The sequence below is a fragment of the Alexandromys fortis genome, unplaced genomic scaffold (assembly GCF_014885135.2).
Source record: "Alexandromys fortis isolate MF-2015 unplaced genomic scaffold, M_Fortis_MF-2015_v1.1 scaffold_13, whole genome shotgun sequence".
In the NCBI taxonomy this organism is placed as follows: domain Eukaryota; kingdom Metazoa; phylum Chordata; class Mammalia; order Rodentia; family Cricetidae; genus Alexandromys; species Alexandromys fortis.
Window position 1 is genome coordinate 5,518,171 of NW_026067908.1, and position 13,184 is coordinate 5,531,354.

General features: G+C 50.2%; 1 protein-coding gene across 2 annotated transcripts in view; it reads right to left on the bottom strand.

Annotated features, from left to right (window-relative positions):
- Positions 1 to 508: 508 nt before the first annotated feature.
- Positions 509 to 13,184, bottom strand: part of Ssbp3 (single stranded DNA binding protein 3) — a 141,300-nt gene continuing 128,624 nt past the window's right edge. For both annotated transcript variants that reach the window (XM_050136169.1, XM_050136170.1), the window contains 9 exons: positions 12,765 to 12,829; positions 12,141 to 12,189; positions 11,521 to 11,556; positions 11,032 to 11,086; positions 9,744 to 9,814; positions 3,488 to 3,566; positions 2,826 to 2,854; positions 2,630 to 2,731; positions 509 to 2,087 (listed from right to left, as the gene is read on the bottom strand). In XM_050136169.1, the coding sequence (XP_049992126.1) occupies positions 2,058 to 2,087; positions 2,630 to 2,731; positions 2,826 to 2,854; positions 3,488 to 3,566; positions 9,744 to 9,814; positions 11,032 to 11,086; positions 11,521 to 11,556; positions 12,141 to 12,189; positions 12,765 to 12,829 (516 nt within the window). In that variant the 3' untranslated portion in view covers positions 509 to 2,057. The remainder of the gene's footprint in view (positions 2,088 to 2,629; positions 2,732 to 2,825; positions 2,855 to 3,487; positions 3,567 to 9,743; positions 9,815 to 11,031; positions 11,087 to 11,520; positions 11,557 to 12,140; positions 12,190 to 12,764; positions 12,830 to 13,184) is intronic.

Here is a 13,184-nt window from a genome sequence, read left to right on the forward strand (position 1 = left end):
CCCAGAGGATGTACCCAGGACTTCAGCTGTACTTTCTAACACTGGCAACCACCAGCTCCCGCCCCCTCCCCCCCATTCTCTACAGCCCCTCTGTAAGCTAAGGTCAGTCTGGATCACTTCCAAAATCCATCGCCTGGCGCCTAATCCTTGCCTTTCCCACTCTTAATCCTGCCTGGAAGATTTAAAAAAAGAAAAGGGGGGGGAATCAACCTCCCAATAGCCAAACACCTACAGACTTTCCTATTACCCAATAATCCCAGACATGTCAGGGACTTTGGGCATGGAAGCTGTTAACAAGACAAACCGCCAAGGGTTTGAGGTAACTGGTGCCCACCTGTCCCAACCCCACTTCCAAGGCTGCTACATTAAGCATTGAACTCAGGCCCAGGGAAAGGCAGCAGGTGCCTGGCGAGCAAGGAAGAAGTCTCAGGTGCCAGGCTCACACTCTCCTTCCTGATCAGTAGCACCAGCTCCTACCCGGGCTCCCCCCAAACATGTCAGGAAGGGCTGCGGAAAAAAGATGTCCCTTTAATAAAACGTTATCAACATATATCGTACACAAACTACAATGTATCATAATTACTTTTTTTTCCTCTCATAATTCAGAACCAGACTACAAGGTAAGAAAAAACACAGAAACAGCTACAATGTTCCCAAGAATCCGCACAAGGTCTTTTTTCAGGCAGATGGTATCTCACAGAATATGATATACATGGGTCAGAAAGGGGAGGTAAGAAAACAAAGACCAGCTACAAGGGTGGGCGGGGCACGAGGAGGGTGTAAATGTACAAAGAATTCAGTGTCTTCAGGGCAAGACACAGAGGTTGCCAGGGCGAGGCCAGGGCAGCCAAGTCACTCCTCCTAGGAGGGGACAGCTCCACCATCAGGTTTGTAGGTTTTTGAAAATAAAAACAGGACCAGAGACCGCGTCTGTTTGGTTGCTGGTGCTCCCCCCACCCCCACAGCGATGCCGAAGTCTGTCCATCCAGTTCCAAGCAAATACAGAGCGATTCTAACCAATACCCATCTTTGAAAAATGACAAACAGGAGAAAAAAAGAAAAAAAAGAAAACCACTTCAGCCTGCCCTGCCTGTGCGCACTATGTGAGGATCTTAGGGACCAGAACGTGGAGGCCAGTTCCATGTCCCAGATCACAGCCATTCTGTGGGTGGGGCCTCTCCTACCCAGCCAGCAGGAGTCTTGCCAAGAGCGGTGGGGACTGGGGGCTGGAGGCCCCAGTGGCCGGGCACGAGGTCTGAAGAGGCAGCCATCCGGGAACAGTGTGTATGCTGGGTCACAGCGATGGTCGGGGGCTCTGGGTGCTATGGCCACAGGGGTGCCGGTGTGTTGTGATGGCCAGCCAGATCGTCTCTTCGCCCGGTGCAAACCCCAAAGGCCCACGTGGAAATGGCGGACTCTTCCTTCTCCCCAGACAGCCTTTGAAAGGGACCACCGGTTGTAAACTGTCCAGTTTATTATTATTATTAGATGGCTACAACGTCAGTGTGGCATCGCACACCTAGACTAGCTTTCTGGTGGTAGGACACGTGGCAGGGCTTGTGAGTTTTTCTTCCCTTTTTTTTTTTGGCCTTTTTTTCTTTTTCCTTTTTTTTTTGTTCCTTTTTTTTTTTTTTAAAGAAGAAAGCAAAGAGTGGGGTGGGTGTAGGGCTTGCTAGAAGCTTCCATTAAAAAAATTTTTTTCCCTAAAAGAAACCCCCCCAAAAACAAATTAAAAATCCCAGCAACGATAAAATTCCAAACAAACAAACGGACAAACAAAAAGTGTCATGTACAGAAAGGTCCTTTAGGGTGAGGAGAGGGTAGGATTTTTCTGATTGCTGACTTGAAATACATTTTTTTGAGTTTTTGTCCTTCATGTTTTATGGAATAAAAAGTTTGGCCTTTTTATTGCATGAAACTAAAATTGGGAAAGGTGGGAGAGTGGATGGGAGGGGTGGAGGGGAGCAGGAGACACCCTCCCCCAGCTCCTGGTATCGACACCTCACTTCTTCTTGCATAATTTCTGGCATCTTCTGCCTGCAGCGCCGGCTCGGGGGTCACACACTCATCGTCATGCTCGGAGAATACTGCGGGGAGAAGCAGGGTTGGGGGGCTGTCAGGTGGGGAGGGGAGGACAGGGTGAAGCCAAGGGTGCAGGAGCTAGGTGACTCCTCTGGGACCAGTCTAAACTCTGGAAGCACAAATGGCCTCTAGTCCGTATTCCTTGGAGTCAAGTTTCTTAGGGAAACCAAGACAGTAGGGTACTGGAATTTATTGAGTCCAGGTTCCTGGAGGGTGCTGTGGACTAGCAAGAGTCTGGGGTTCTCCGAAGCTGTTTTCATCAATGAGGATGAACACAGAAATTCACCTGGCCCCAGTGCACCGAGGGCCCAGGAAGTTCCTGCTTGCACGATCCCATGGGCTGGTGTTGCCTGACCAATTCAGCCCAGAGCTTTCCCAGCCATTTCTGCTTAGGAATGCTGAAGGCTTCCAGCCTTCACACAGCACCCGCACCCCACCCCTACCCCCCGAAGGACCAGGTGGCAGGAAACGCAGTTCCAGGGTCCTCAGGCCTAAGGGAACTCCCGGGACCCATGCACTACAAGAGTCAGGGGCTCTGGGAACTTACATTGTCGTTCTGGAAGGAGTGGAGGAAGTTCCCTCCTAGCTCGCCGTCATCTCGGGGGGTGCCTGGAGGATTGCTAATGCCACTTATGTTGTTAGGAGAATTCTGTGGAAAGAGATAAGGAGGTGAGTCCGTGTCCCCAACAACTGACCTAACAGAGAGGGTGATACTGAGGGAGGGGACAATAAGCATCACTCACTTTTGGAAGTCCATCTATGTCTCCTGATCCTAAAAGGGAAGAAGAGGCCAAGTCAGGGCATTCCTTTCTTTCCTTCCTTCGGGGTGTGTGTGTGTTGAGTATATGTAGGTCCTGTTCTCATGTGTGTATGTGTACACAGGAGTGCACACTGGAGGAGGTCAGAGATCACTGCCAGGTGCTTTCCACCTTTCTTTTTGAGACAAATTCTCTCACTGAGCCTGGATTCAGCTTGCTGATTCAACTATAGATTGGCTGGCAGCAAGCCTCGGGGATCCTCCTGTCGCTGCCTTAGCATCCTAAGTGCTCAGATGAAAGCTGAAAAACCATGTGCCCAGCTCTAGCTTTCTCGGGTCTCACTTATACACCTGTAGTAGAATATTTCAGGCTAGCTTGAAACTTGTGATCCTCCTGCCTCAGGTTCCTGCGTGCTACACTACAGTAATGTGTGTCACCGTGCCTGGCCCACTTAGTTGCTGGCCCACGCTTCTGTGTGTTCTCCATCCTCTGAGGACCCTTTGCTTTCTGGCTCTGTGCATGGAGTTCACCTCAGTGTAGGCAGGAGCATTTGCTCAGGACCTTCTAGGAGCTTAGTCACAACGAACACTGTCCCAAGGGACCCAGGAGCTGAGGCGGAGTGGAGCCATGTGTAGGTGTGGGCTTACCTAAGGATCCATTCATGTGGTGTGGCTCCATGCCGCCCATGCCTCCCATCGGGCCATCTGAGCCGGGACCCATTGGAAACTGTGGGGGAAGCACAGGATGGTTAGAGGACCCAGGCCCTTTGCACTCCTGTCCCGTTTCCCTGAAAGGCTCAGGCCTTGGGACCCAGCTGCTTAGAAATACCACCCAGGATGCTCCAGGGTGGTGGTCTCCTTGTGCAGACTTAAGCACTGGGTGCCTGGGTGACTAGAACAGGTTCCTTGTCTTCACCCTGGGGATTGCCCAATGGAGGGACCTGGTTTTATTTATCAGTCAAATGAGCCAACTCAGGAGAAAGGACCCAGACCAAAGCCGCCAGGTTCCACGCACAGCCAGCTAGCCGATTTCTCGGACCTCCTCAGTGTTTGGTTAGGGATCTGGTTCAGCAGCCATTACTGCACAGGAATGAATCTCGACTGACTGCACAGGCCAGACCACATGACTAAAGATTGTCATCTGCATTGTACAGGTGAGAAAACTGAAGCAGGGCATAGAAAATGCTTTGCACAGATCTCCTGGGGCAGAGGAGAAGCTGAGAGTGGAGCAGGGCAGCCTATTATGGGCTGTCCCTCAGACATGGGATGTCTCGGGGGCAGCGGTGAAGAATCTACTCCACGCCACCCTGTCTACAACTCTCAAGGCCACCTCAGGAAGGAAGGCCACATCTCACGGTCCTGGCTTACCAAGGAGTCTAGCCTGAAGCCAGGACCTGTGATGCTGACTGGATAAGGAGTGACAGAGGGAGAACTGCTGGGTCACACCTGTGTCACAGCCCTGCAGCAAGAGTGGCCAGCTGAGTTCTAAACACAGTCATAGACTGCAGGGAAATCAGAATGGGCTGCATGGAGGAGATGGCAAAGCTTTAGCAGAAATGAATGGAACCTGGGCAGACAAAACAGATGGCAGAAGCCATTCCAGAACTGCTGTGTGGGCAACCGACCATGGTACAGGAGGCGGCAGAGAGCTGATGTGTGCAGGGGCTGGGTATAAGTCACTTCCTGAACATAGGGACTCTGAGTCTTTGTCACTTTTCCAGGAACAGTGAAGCAGCCAAATTCATGCTAATTAACCCAAATGATACAAAGATGAAGGGGTGGTCACCTTATTAGGCTCCTAGGACATGGCTGTCCCAGGCCAAAAAGTATCCAAAGTTGCTAACATAATACATACATCACATACGCAAACAAACACATGCCATTATTCTAACACAGATATGACCAATACATAAAAATAAATTTTGGGGTTTTTTTGGTCATTTTTTTAAATACAGGGCATATTTAACACTGGCTACCCTTAAATTCAGGGACACGACTACCTCCCAAGCGCTGGATCAAAACTTACACTAACTCGTCTGTCTCCAGATCAGGTAATTTTGAAATCACATATATTATTATGTATTTCCACTTACCGCTTAATAACATACAAACATTCATACCTCATACAACTGATCCATTGTGTTTAGGGTTGGGGAACTCCATATCAACTTTAGGACACTTCTATCACCCTGACCCTCAGCCCAGCAATGGTCAGTCTGTTTCATTTCTATGGATTTGCCTATTCCAGACACGGCACCCCACGGCCTTCAGTGGCTAGCGTTAATCTCTTAGCACGTTTCCAAGGCTCCCTCATGTTTTTGCTCAAATATGTACTGTGCTTCTTCTTATGGACTGAAGTCCAGGGCAGAACTCTGCCACACACATTTGTTCACCACAGACTCAGGGTGGTTTCACGCTCAGCTCCATGGCCAGGTGTTTCCAGTTCTGACAGGGGCACCTGAGCGGACGTCACAGTCAGTCTCTCTGCCCTCCGTGGCAACTGCACCATGTGACATTCCTATCAGCGGCGGATGAGGGTTCCTTCTGCTACTTCCGCCCCAACAACAGTCACTGCCAGGTTTCTGATCACAGCCATCCTCCTGTCTTGCTACCTCACCGTGTCAACCCGCATTTCTTAACAGCGTCTTCATGTGCTTAGGGAGAAACATCTATTCAGTTATTTGTCCCACTTTTAAATTAGGATGTCTGCTTATTACTGAGTTGTCAGAGCTCCTTCTATATTTTGAATTTCAATCTTTTATTGGGTATATTTCCTCCATTCTGTGGGTTTTCTATAACCCACCTTCTATAACCTTCTCCTTGTCCTCTCTTGAGATGACTCAACACTAGTTGCCTTGAATTCCTGGGATCAAGTCATGTTCCTGCTTCAGCATCCAGCAGTTATATATCTACGCGCACGCGCCAATGCATCTGGTTTAAATTGGGGGAGGGGTAATTTTTATTTTTAATTATGTGTATGGGTGTGTGTACACGTTTCTGTACATACACCTGTGGAGGTGAATGTGTACATGTGCACATGGACACCAGGAAGTCATGGTTAGGAGTCTCTCACTGACTGCGAACTCTGCTCTCTGCTCATCTGCTGGGAGTACAGGCACGGGCATGGTCCAGCTTAACAAACAAACAACAAAGCCCAGGTGTTCTGGGAGCCTGAACACGCGCACAGCAAGCCCATCTCCCAGTGCTCACGCCTGTTTTTATGTGCTGGTGTGAGGGAGGCCACCTCGCCTGCGTGCCTGTGTGCCACTTGTCCCAGCTCCACTCCTTTAGTCTATACTGGTTAACTTTCTAATACAGAAACACCATTACTTAAACAAAACGCCCGGACCAGTTATCAGTAGCAGTTAGCCTCTGGGTTGTTTGAAGAGACGTCGTGTGTGAGGACACCGTATTTCCAACAATGCTTGTCTGACCTTCCTTCTACCACTGGGCTGGCCTTTTTAGTGTGACATTCCTGCCTGTGATGGCCAGTACTCCTACACACTAGCACACACAGGACAGACATCTGCTCAATTAAAGCTCTTTTTCACATGAGGATACTTCAACTTGTGAGATCCAAGTTGAATTCTTGTTTAGCTTGGCTGCCCTTGACCATGGCATTTTCTGAGTTCTCCTGCAGCCTCATTTCTGAAAAACTAAGCCATTCTTTCTCTGGTGTGAGGTTAGCGCGACCGTCCAGGTGAGCACACACACCTTCCTTTTAATCTACGCCTTTTCTTACCCTTCCTGATCAGACTTCCTGACCAGACGCGGATATCCTTCTTGTCACACCTTAGTTTTTGTGTTTTGAGATGCGGTTCTCACTATACAGCCCTGGCTGATCCCACACTTGTTATGTTGCCTATGCTGGCCTAGAACACATGGCAATCTTCCTGCCTCTCTGCCTCCTCAAGTGCTAGGATTTTAGGTGTCTCATTTTAAAAACTGTGAGTTGTGGGGTGGTGTTTGTTTAGCTGGTTTGGTTTCTCTGTGTGGCTTCGGCTTTCCTAGAACTCACTTCGTAGACCCAGCTGACCTCGCTCAGGTATCTGCATGCCCGTCTCCTGAGTGCTGGGATTAAAGGCAGGCACTGCCACCATACTCAGCAAAAATATTGCGGTGTGTGGTTTTTTGTTTTGATTTTTGAGTTTTTTTGAGACAGGGTTTCTTTGCATAGCCTTTGGTGTCGTGGAACTCACTTTATAGACCCACCTGCCTCTGCCTCCCGAGTGCGGGGACTAAAGGCAGGCACTGCCACCGCCCAGCAAAAATACTGAGTTTTTAAAGGCAACGCTTAACAACTTTTCTGTGGTTGCCAGAGATGACTGTCACTTTACAGGCATCCAACAGAGGCATCCTATTATTTGGGCGGAGTGTGTGTGTATGGGGGCGGGGGGAGGAGGCTGAGACAGGGTTTTCTGTGAGTAAATTATATTAGCCTTGAACAGAGTTCCACCTGCCTCCACCTCTCAACTGCTGGGTTTAAAGGTAAGTGCCACCATGCCCAGCTGGTATCTCCATCCATTCCTTCCTTCCTTCCTTCCTTCCTTCCTTCCTTCCTTCCTTCCTTCCTTCCTTCCTTCCCTCCCCTCTTTCTACTTTTTGAGGTATGGTTTCTTTGTGTAACAGCTCTGGTTGTCCTGGAATTAGCTCTGTGGAGCAGGCTGACCTTGAACTCACAGAGATTCACCTGCCTCTGCCTCCCAAGTGCTGAGATTAAAGACATGAGCCACCACCACCTAGCTGGTATTCGCTATTTCTATGAAGTAAAATTTGCATGACGTTCTTTTATAAAGCTACAAATGACCCGAACGGCAGCATCGTGAAGGCACAGGGGTAAGGGCTGCCTCCCTTCACTGGTGAGGTTTCATGGATCTTCCATGAGTGATACTAAAGCTGTTTGCTGGACATGCAGATCAATGAGCAAACTCGAGCTGGATTTAATAAGGAAATAGTTCTGCTTTCTGCAGTTCCATTAAAAGCCTCATGGAAATCAAGATAATGTAGAATTTCAGCTCTTAAATTAACAGAGCTACCAGGAATTGTCTTTTGTTTTGTTTTCTAGGTAGTGTTGGGGGATGGAACCCAGGGTCTCCTGCATTTGAGGCAGCGGCTCTAAGCCTGAGCTGCACACTCGGTATGCAGTCTTGTATTACAACAATGTGCAGTGTCACTGGCGTACTGTGAAGAACACAGCTGTGCCCAAGGGCTGGGACATCTAAAGTTAGCAAAAATCCCTTCCCTTTGGTTTACACATAGGAGCTCGTTGCAACCACTAGATCCGAACACACCTGTGTCATTTACAGTGCAATCAGGGAATGGGGTGATGGCTGTGCTCACTCAAGTGTACGCTCATGGTAACTTGGGGGGGTCACTGTTTTTGACTGGACACCTGAATCACTCCAAAGAAGAAATAGAGCTCTCGGTTCAGAAGGAACCTTAGGGGGAGAGAGCTTCTCCACCCCTCCCTGACCACCCCTAAGTCTACACACAGTGTAATGTTCTTGAGTGTCCTCATCAAGTTCTGTGCCTTTAAACCTGTCAAAAGAATGAGGGTTATTTAGCTTTCTCTTTTGTGCTGTCTGGGTCACACTGGAGCTGGCATTGTCACGGTTCGTAGTTTCAATGACCTCAGCTCTTAAGCACATGGTCACAGTATTCACAGTGGCAAAGGCAAACGCACACTGGAGAGTGAACTGCAGTAGCAGGGAGAGAGGGGCTGTGCCCTGGCGCCACAGCCCGAGTGATGCCCATCGGCACCCACAGGCCGGGAAAACACAACGACGGTGACTGCAGGTGACAGATGAGCTAAGCCGGGTCCATCTGACTCAACCACAGTGGTTTCCACCGTGCAGTGAGCCTCTGTGTGGTACTCTTTCCACTCACCCGTCAACACTCACCACTCACGTTATGACACAGGACTTATGCCTGGGGTATCTCAGCATACAGAGCTTTTACTGCTAAGATCTAGATGGATGAATCACAACCCCAGTGAGGAGCAGCAAGGCAAGTGGGTGGGAGGGAGGTCTGTATAATAGACTTCCCCACATTTATTCAACACATGGCCCTGGCTGAGGAAACAGGCCAAAGAGCATGACCTCTGCAGGGCTGCTGGGGAGCTGGAATGTATTCAGTACCTAGTGTTGGTGGCACAGCCCAGGAGGAGGGCACGTGCTTACTGTGTACAAGGTCCTGGACTTGTTCCTCATCAACAGACAGACAGACAAATGTGTGCTGTCTTCAGTGCAGGGCAGCCCATACATGGAAATCGGACACCTGAGGTGATTCCTGTATTATCTTGGGCACTGGGCAGGGCACCCCAGAACCCACACTAGACCAGCTCATCTCCTCCTTCCAGAGGCGAGTGGGATGATGACCTGGCTGTACAGCAGTCCCATAGAGCATGCTTAGGGAACGTGGCACTGGGGACAGGCACACGAGAAGCAGGGCAGGTGGAATTCCGGATGAGAGAAGAACCAGAGTAGAGGCAAGCAGCTGCCATGTTGGCACTGACATGGGTGAGGCGGGTCCCCAAAGGCACACCTCAAGTTTCGCCCTCAGCTATAATGCTCAGGAGACAGGGAAGATGGGAGAGAGGAACTCCAAGGTGGCACAGCCAGCCAGGAGAATGGGGACTAAGTCAGAGCGCCCTGCAGCCTGGTGCTTTCCCTTGCCAGAATCCTCACACCTGACCAGAGGGTGAACCCTGGCCCCTCCCCACCTCCACTAGTGATAAGATGAGGACTGACTTGCCCAAGAGGTAATCACTTTTCTGATGGTTTATTTTATTCATCTTTGGTAACAAATGGCTGAAATCAATTACACTTGCTTTCCCCTCAGCTGATGAAGTTAATTATGATTTGTTATGGTATCTGGTATGGAAATGAGCAGAAAGCAGACTCACGTTGGACCGGCTGCCTCCAGGCGGCACAGGATTAATCATTGTGTAGATGTTGTCACTGGAATTTGTTGAATCTGTAGAATAGTGGAAACCGTATAGTTGAAGTGATTAATTCATTTCTTAATTAAAACAAACTCGTGGCACTTGAACTCATTCTTTGGTATTTTATCACCTAAAATTTCTTCTAAGTATCACCATCTTCTGGGTAATTTGTATTTAATGAAGATTCACCAAGTTTTTAATCACAGAAAATTCAACTGTGAAAACCACTCAACCACAAACCCAAGAATTTCAGGGCACCTGGGCAGCAGGACAGGTACAGCACAGGGGACTTCAGATCCGTTCCACAGGCTTAGCAAGGACACAAGGACATACCTGTGCTCTCTCTCAGCCCCACCCAGGGAAAGGAAATGCAGCAAGTTACCCAGAACCACTCTGCTAGGCTGAGGGGTAGGAAGGAGACAGGGATGGGGCTGGGGACGCATTAACATACGGAGTGGGTTAACGTGACCCAGTCTGAATGTAGGTCACGCCGCTCATCAATGCTGCAGAGGGGGAGCTGGAGCGGGAGCCGGCTGTGGCTGCAGTCAGCTCCACCCCTGCAGCTGAGCAGATTTCCTTTATAGGGAGCTGGAAGGGGAGGCTCCGGCCACTCCCCACCCAGCCAGGAAAGTCTCCTCAGGAAATAAGTTAGCAGTGCTCTCTCAGGAGCAGAAATTCTCCCTCTATTTTGGGCTGGGTAGGGGATGTGTGCTGCACTCCTTCCGGCTGACTGCAATGCTATTCTTAGCGAGTAGACAGATAATTGTGACTGTGTGTATGTGCATGTGTGCACCTGCCCTCGTGTGCACATGCCCTCTCCAGATAAAAGAAACAGGGAAAGGAGATCTCTTACACAGAGGACCAGAAAGAAGCCTAGAGATCTGGAACTTCATGGGGAATGTGTGTGTGTGTGCCCCAAGTTGCGGGGGGGCCCCCAAAGACCCTTTCTGGGTCATCTAGGGTAAAGAAACCTTGTTGTTCCTGACCTTGGCTCAGCCTTGGCCTTGTTCTTCACTAAGCAGTGTAAAGGAGCACAAGGTGGGTCACCCGACAGAGGTCACACCATGGGTTAGTGATGTCAAAGGGCTCAGGGCCCTTAAATCCCATCCCTAGGTGTCAGTGCCTGACAGAGGATACACTGCTCAGAAAGCAGTGGCTGAAAGACCGGGCTCTGCAACAGAGCCCTCAGGACCACACGGCACGGCACCCCACTCCCATTGGGCTTTTCTTTCCCCTCAAGGCATCTTACCCGCAGGACTAGGCATAATGGGGGTTCCTGGAGGGCCGCCACCACCAGGGGGTCCCTGAGATGAGATAAAAGGTATCATCAGTAACCTGTGGTGATAAGAGCTTGGGAGGCTGCTATGCTACCTACCAGTGCCCAGGCAAGCCTGGCACCTTCCAGGGCTGGGCGTGTGTCTCTTGCACTCAGAACTGGAGCATGCAAGCCTGAAGGAAGCTGGACTTACACATCTTCCTCTCAAGTCAAGAGGCACCAGTGGAGGGTGAACACATAGTTACTAGTGAAAGCCAGAAGCACTATGGGAGTAATCTGCTGGGTAGCCGCTCAGAAGGAGACCCCTCCTGGGTCAGCTCTGGAGAAATTTGGACCACTCCGGGCCTGTACAAATACCTAAACACTGATAGCAAAAGCCCTGGCAATTTGGATCTTGGGCTCTCCTGCCAGGCAGTAGTTGGTCATTGGCACTGGGTAGTCAAAACCCGCAGCTGCACTTACCACATAGGTACCGGGTGAGGAGGAGGAGTACGGGATCTGGAAAGAAGATTGAGGAGCCATGTATTGGAACTGCCTTCCCTGGCAGACAAGTATTGTGCCCTCTCACTTCCAAACCCACTCTTAGGAGAGGCATGGGGCCCCAGTGAATTAATAACCCGGTAAGTTTCCGGAAGCAGTCTGAGACAGGAGTGAGGCCACAATGCAGTGGTCCTGGGGATTGGCCTTGTTTTCCAATAGGACAGGACGGTTCCAGGAGACCTTCCTTTTGGGAGGGTGGGAGAGAGCAACACCCACACCCACCCCTCTTCCCAGCTTGTCTGCACTGAGCCCTCAATCATCTATCTGCCTCAGTGTTAAAACCAAAATCCTCTTCCCTCAACAAATGATGCACCTGAAGCCCAAGCTCTCGGCTGGTACCCATGAGCTTCTGCAGGGCAGGACCACCTTCGAGGATCCCAGCACAGTGCCCAAGGGCTCCACCCACAGGTGCCTTCTTCTCAGAGGCATAAGGTGGAATCCCCCTGTACTTCTCCATCCTGACACCTTCCTGGAGACAGGATTTACCCTGTGCCCAGAACCTCTTCCTGGATAACGGTGCCCCACCAGACCTGGATACTCACTGAGTTAGCACTGTTGGGATTGGGCCAGGGTCTGCCAGCTCCTGGGCCCCTGAGAGAAGGAGAGATGGAAACAATCAAAGTGATGCTAGAGACTCTACAGATGGAGCCAGCAGGGGCAGAGGAGCAGGCTGACATCAGCGCAGAAGTCCCAGAGGCCACCTGACTCTGGGGTGGTGACAGGTAGCCCCATGGCTGGAGACTCACACACTCCTTCACACTTTATGTAAAACTTGTAAATTACATATTTATAAAATGATATATAAAGTCTTTCTGCTTTTCCCTAGAAAGATAGGCCACAGATTCTCATACAAGCACTAGAGATGAGGGGTTAAATCTTAGATCAGCCATTGAAGCTGTGCAAGCCTGAGGAAGTCATTCTACCTCTCTGTGCCTCAGTGACATCACAGGCGGGGAATAACCACGCCTTGCGGGTGTAGCCTGAAGATAATGAGCATGCCCAACAGTGTGCCTGGCACACGACACTGTAAGGCAGAGTTTTCATCCTAAGGATGAGGAAACTGAGGTCTTGAGAGGCACCAGTGACTCTTAGGAGTCTTCTGGGGTTCCAACATGAGTGGGGAGGCCATAGGCCCTGAGGCACTGGCCAGGGCCTTTTTGCCTTACATGTTAATCCCAGGCATGGCGGGGCCGAGGGAGTTGGGTGGTGGTCTCATGCCGCTGCCGTAATTCTGCAACGATAACCAAGGGTCAGTCTATGAGAAGGAGAAGGGGAACCGGGGAGGGGAGACAAACACAGAATATAAGTGAGAGGGTTAGTCTGTGAAGACAACCTGATGAGAAAAAAAATCATATATTCTTTCAGAAAGGATGGGGATCAAGTGACAGGGACCACAATGACAACAAGCCAGCACAGAGGGACAGCCACGACAGTCAATGCGTTTTTGGGGGGTGTGGGGGGTGGTGTTTCAACATGTTATTCCCTAAAAAGGGTTTGTTCAGTAAGCTGCTGTTTGCCCCTCCCCACAGCTCAGCAGGTAGAAGGGCTGACTTGGTACCAGATCCACCGCTGATTGGTGACAGGGG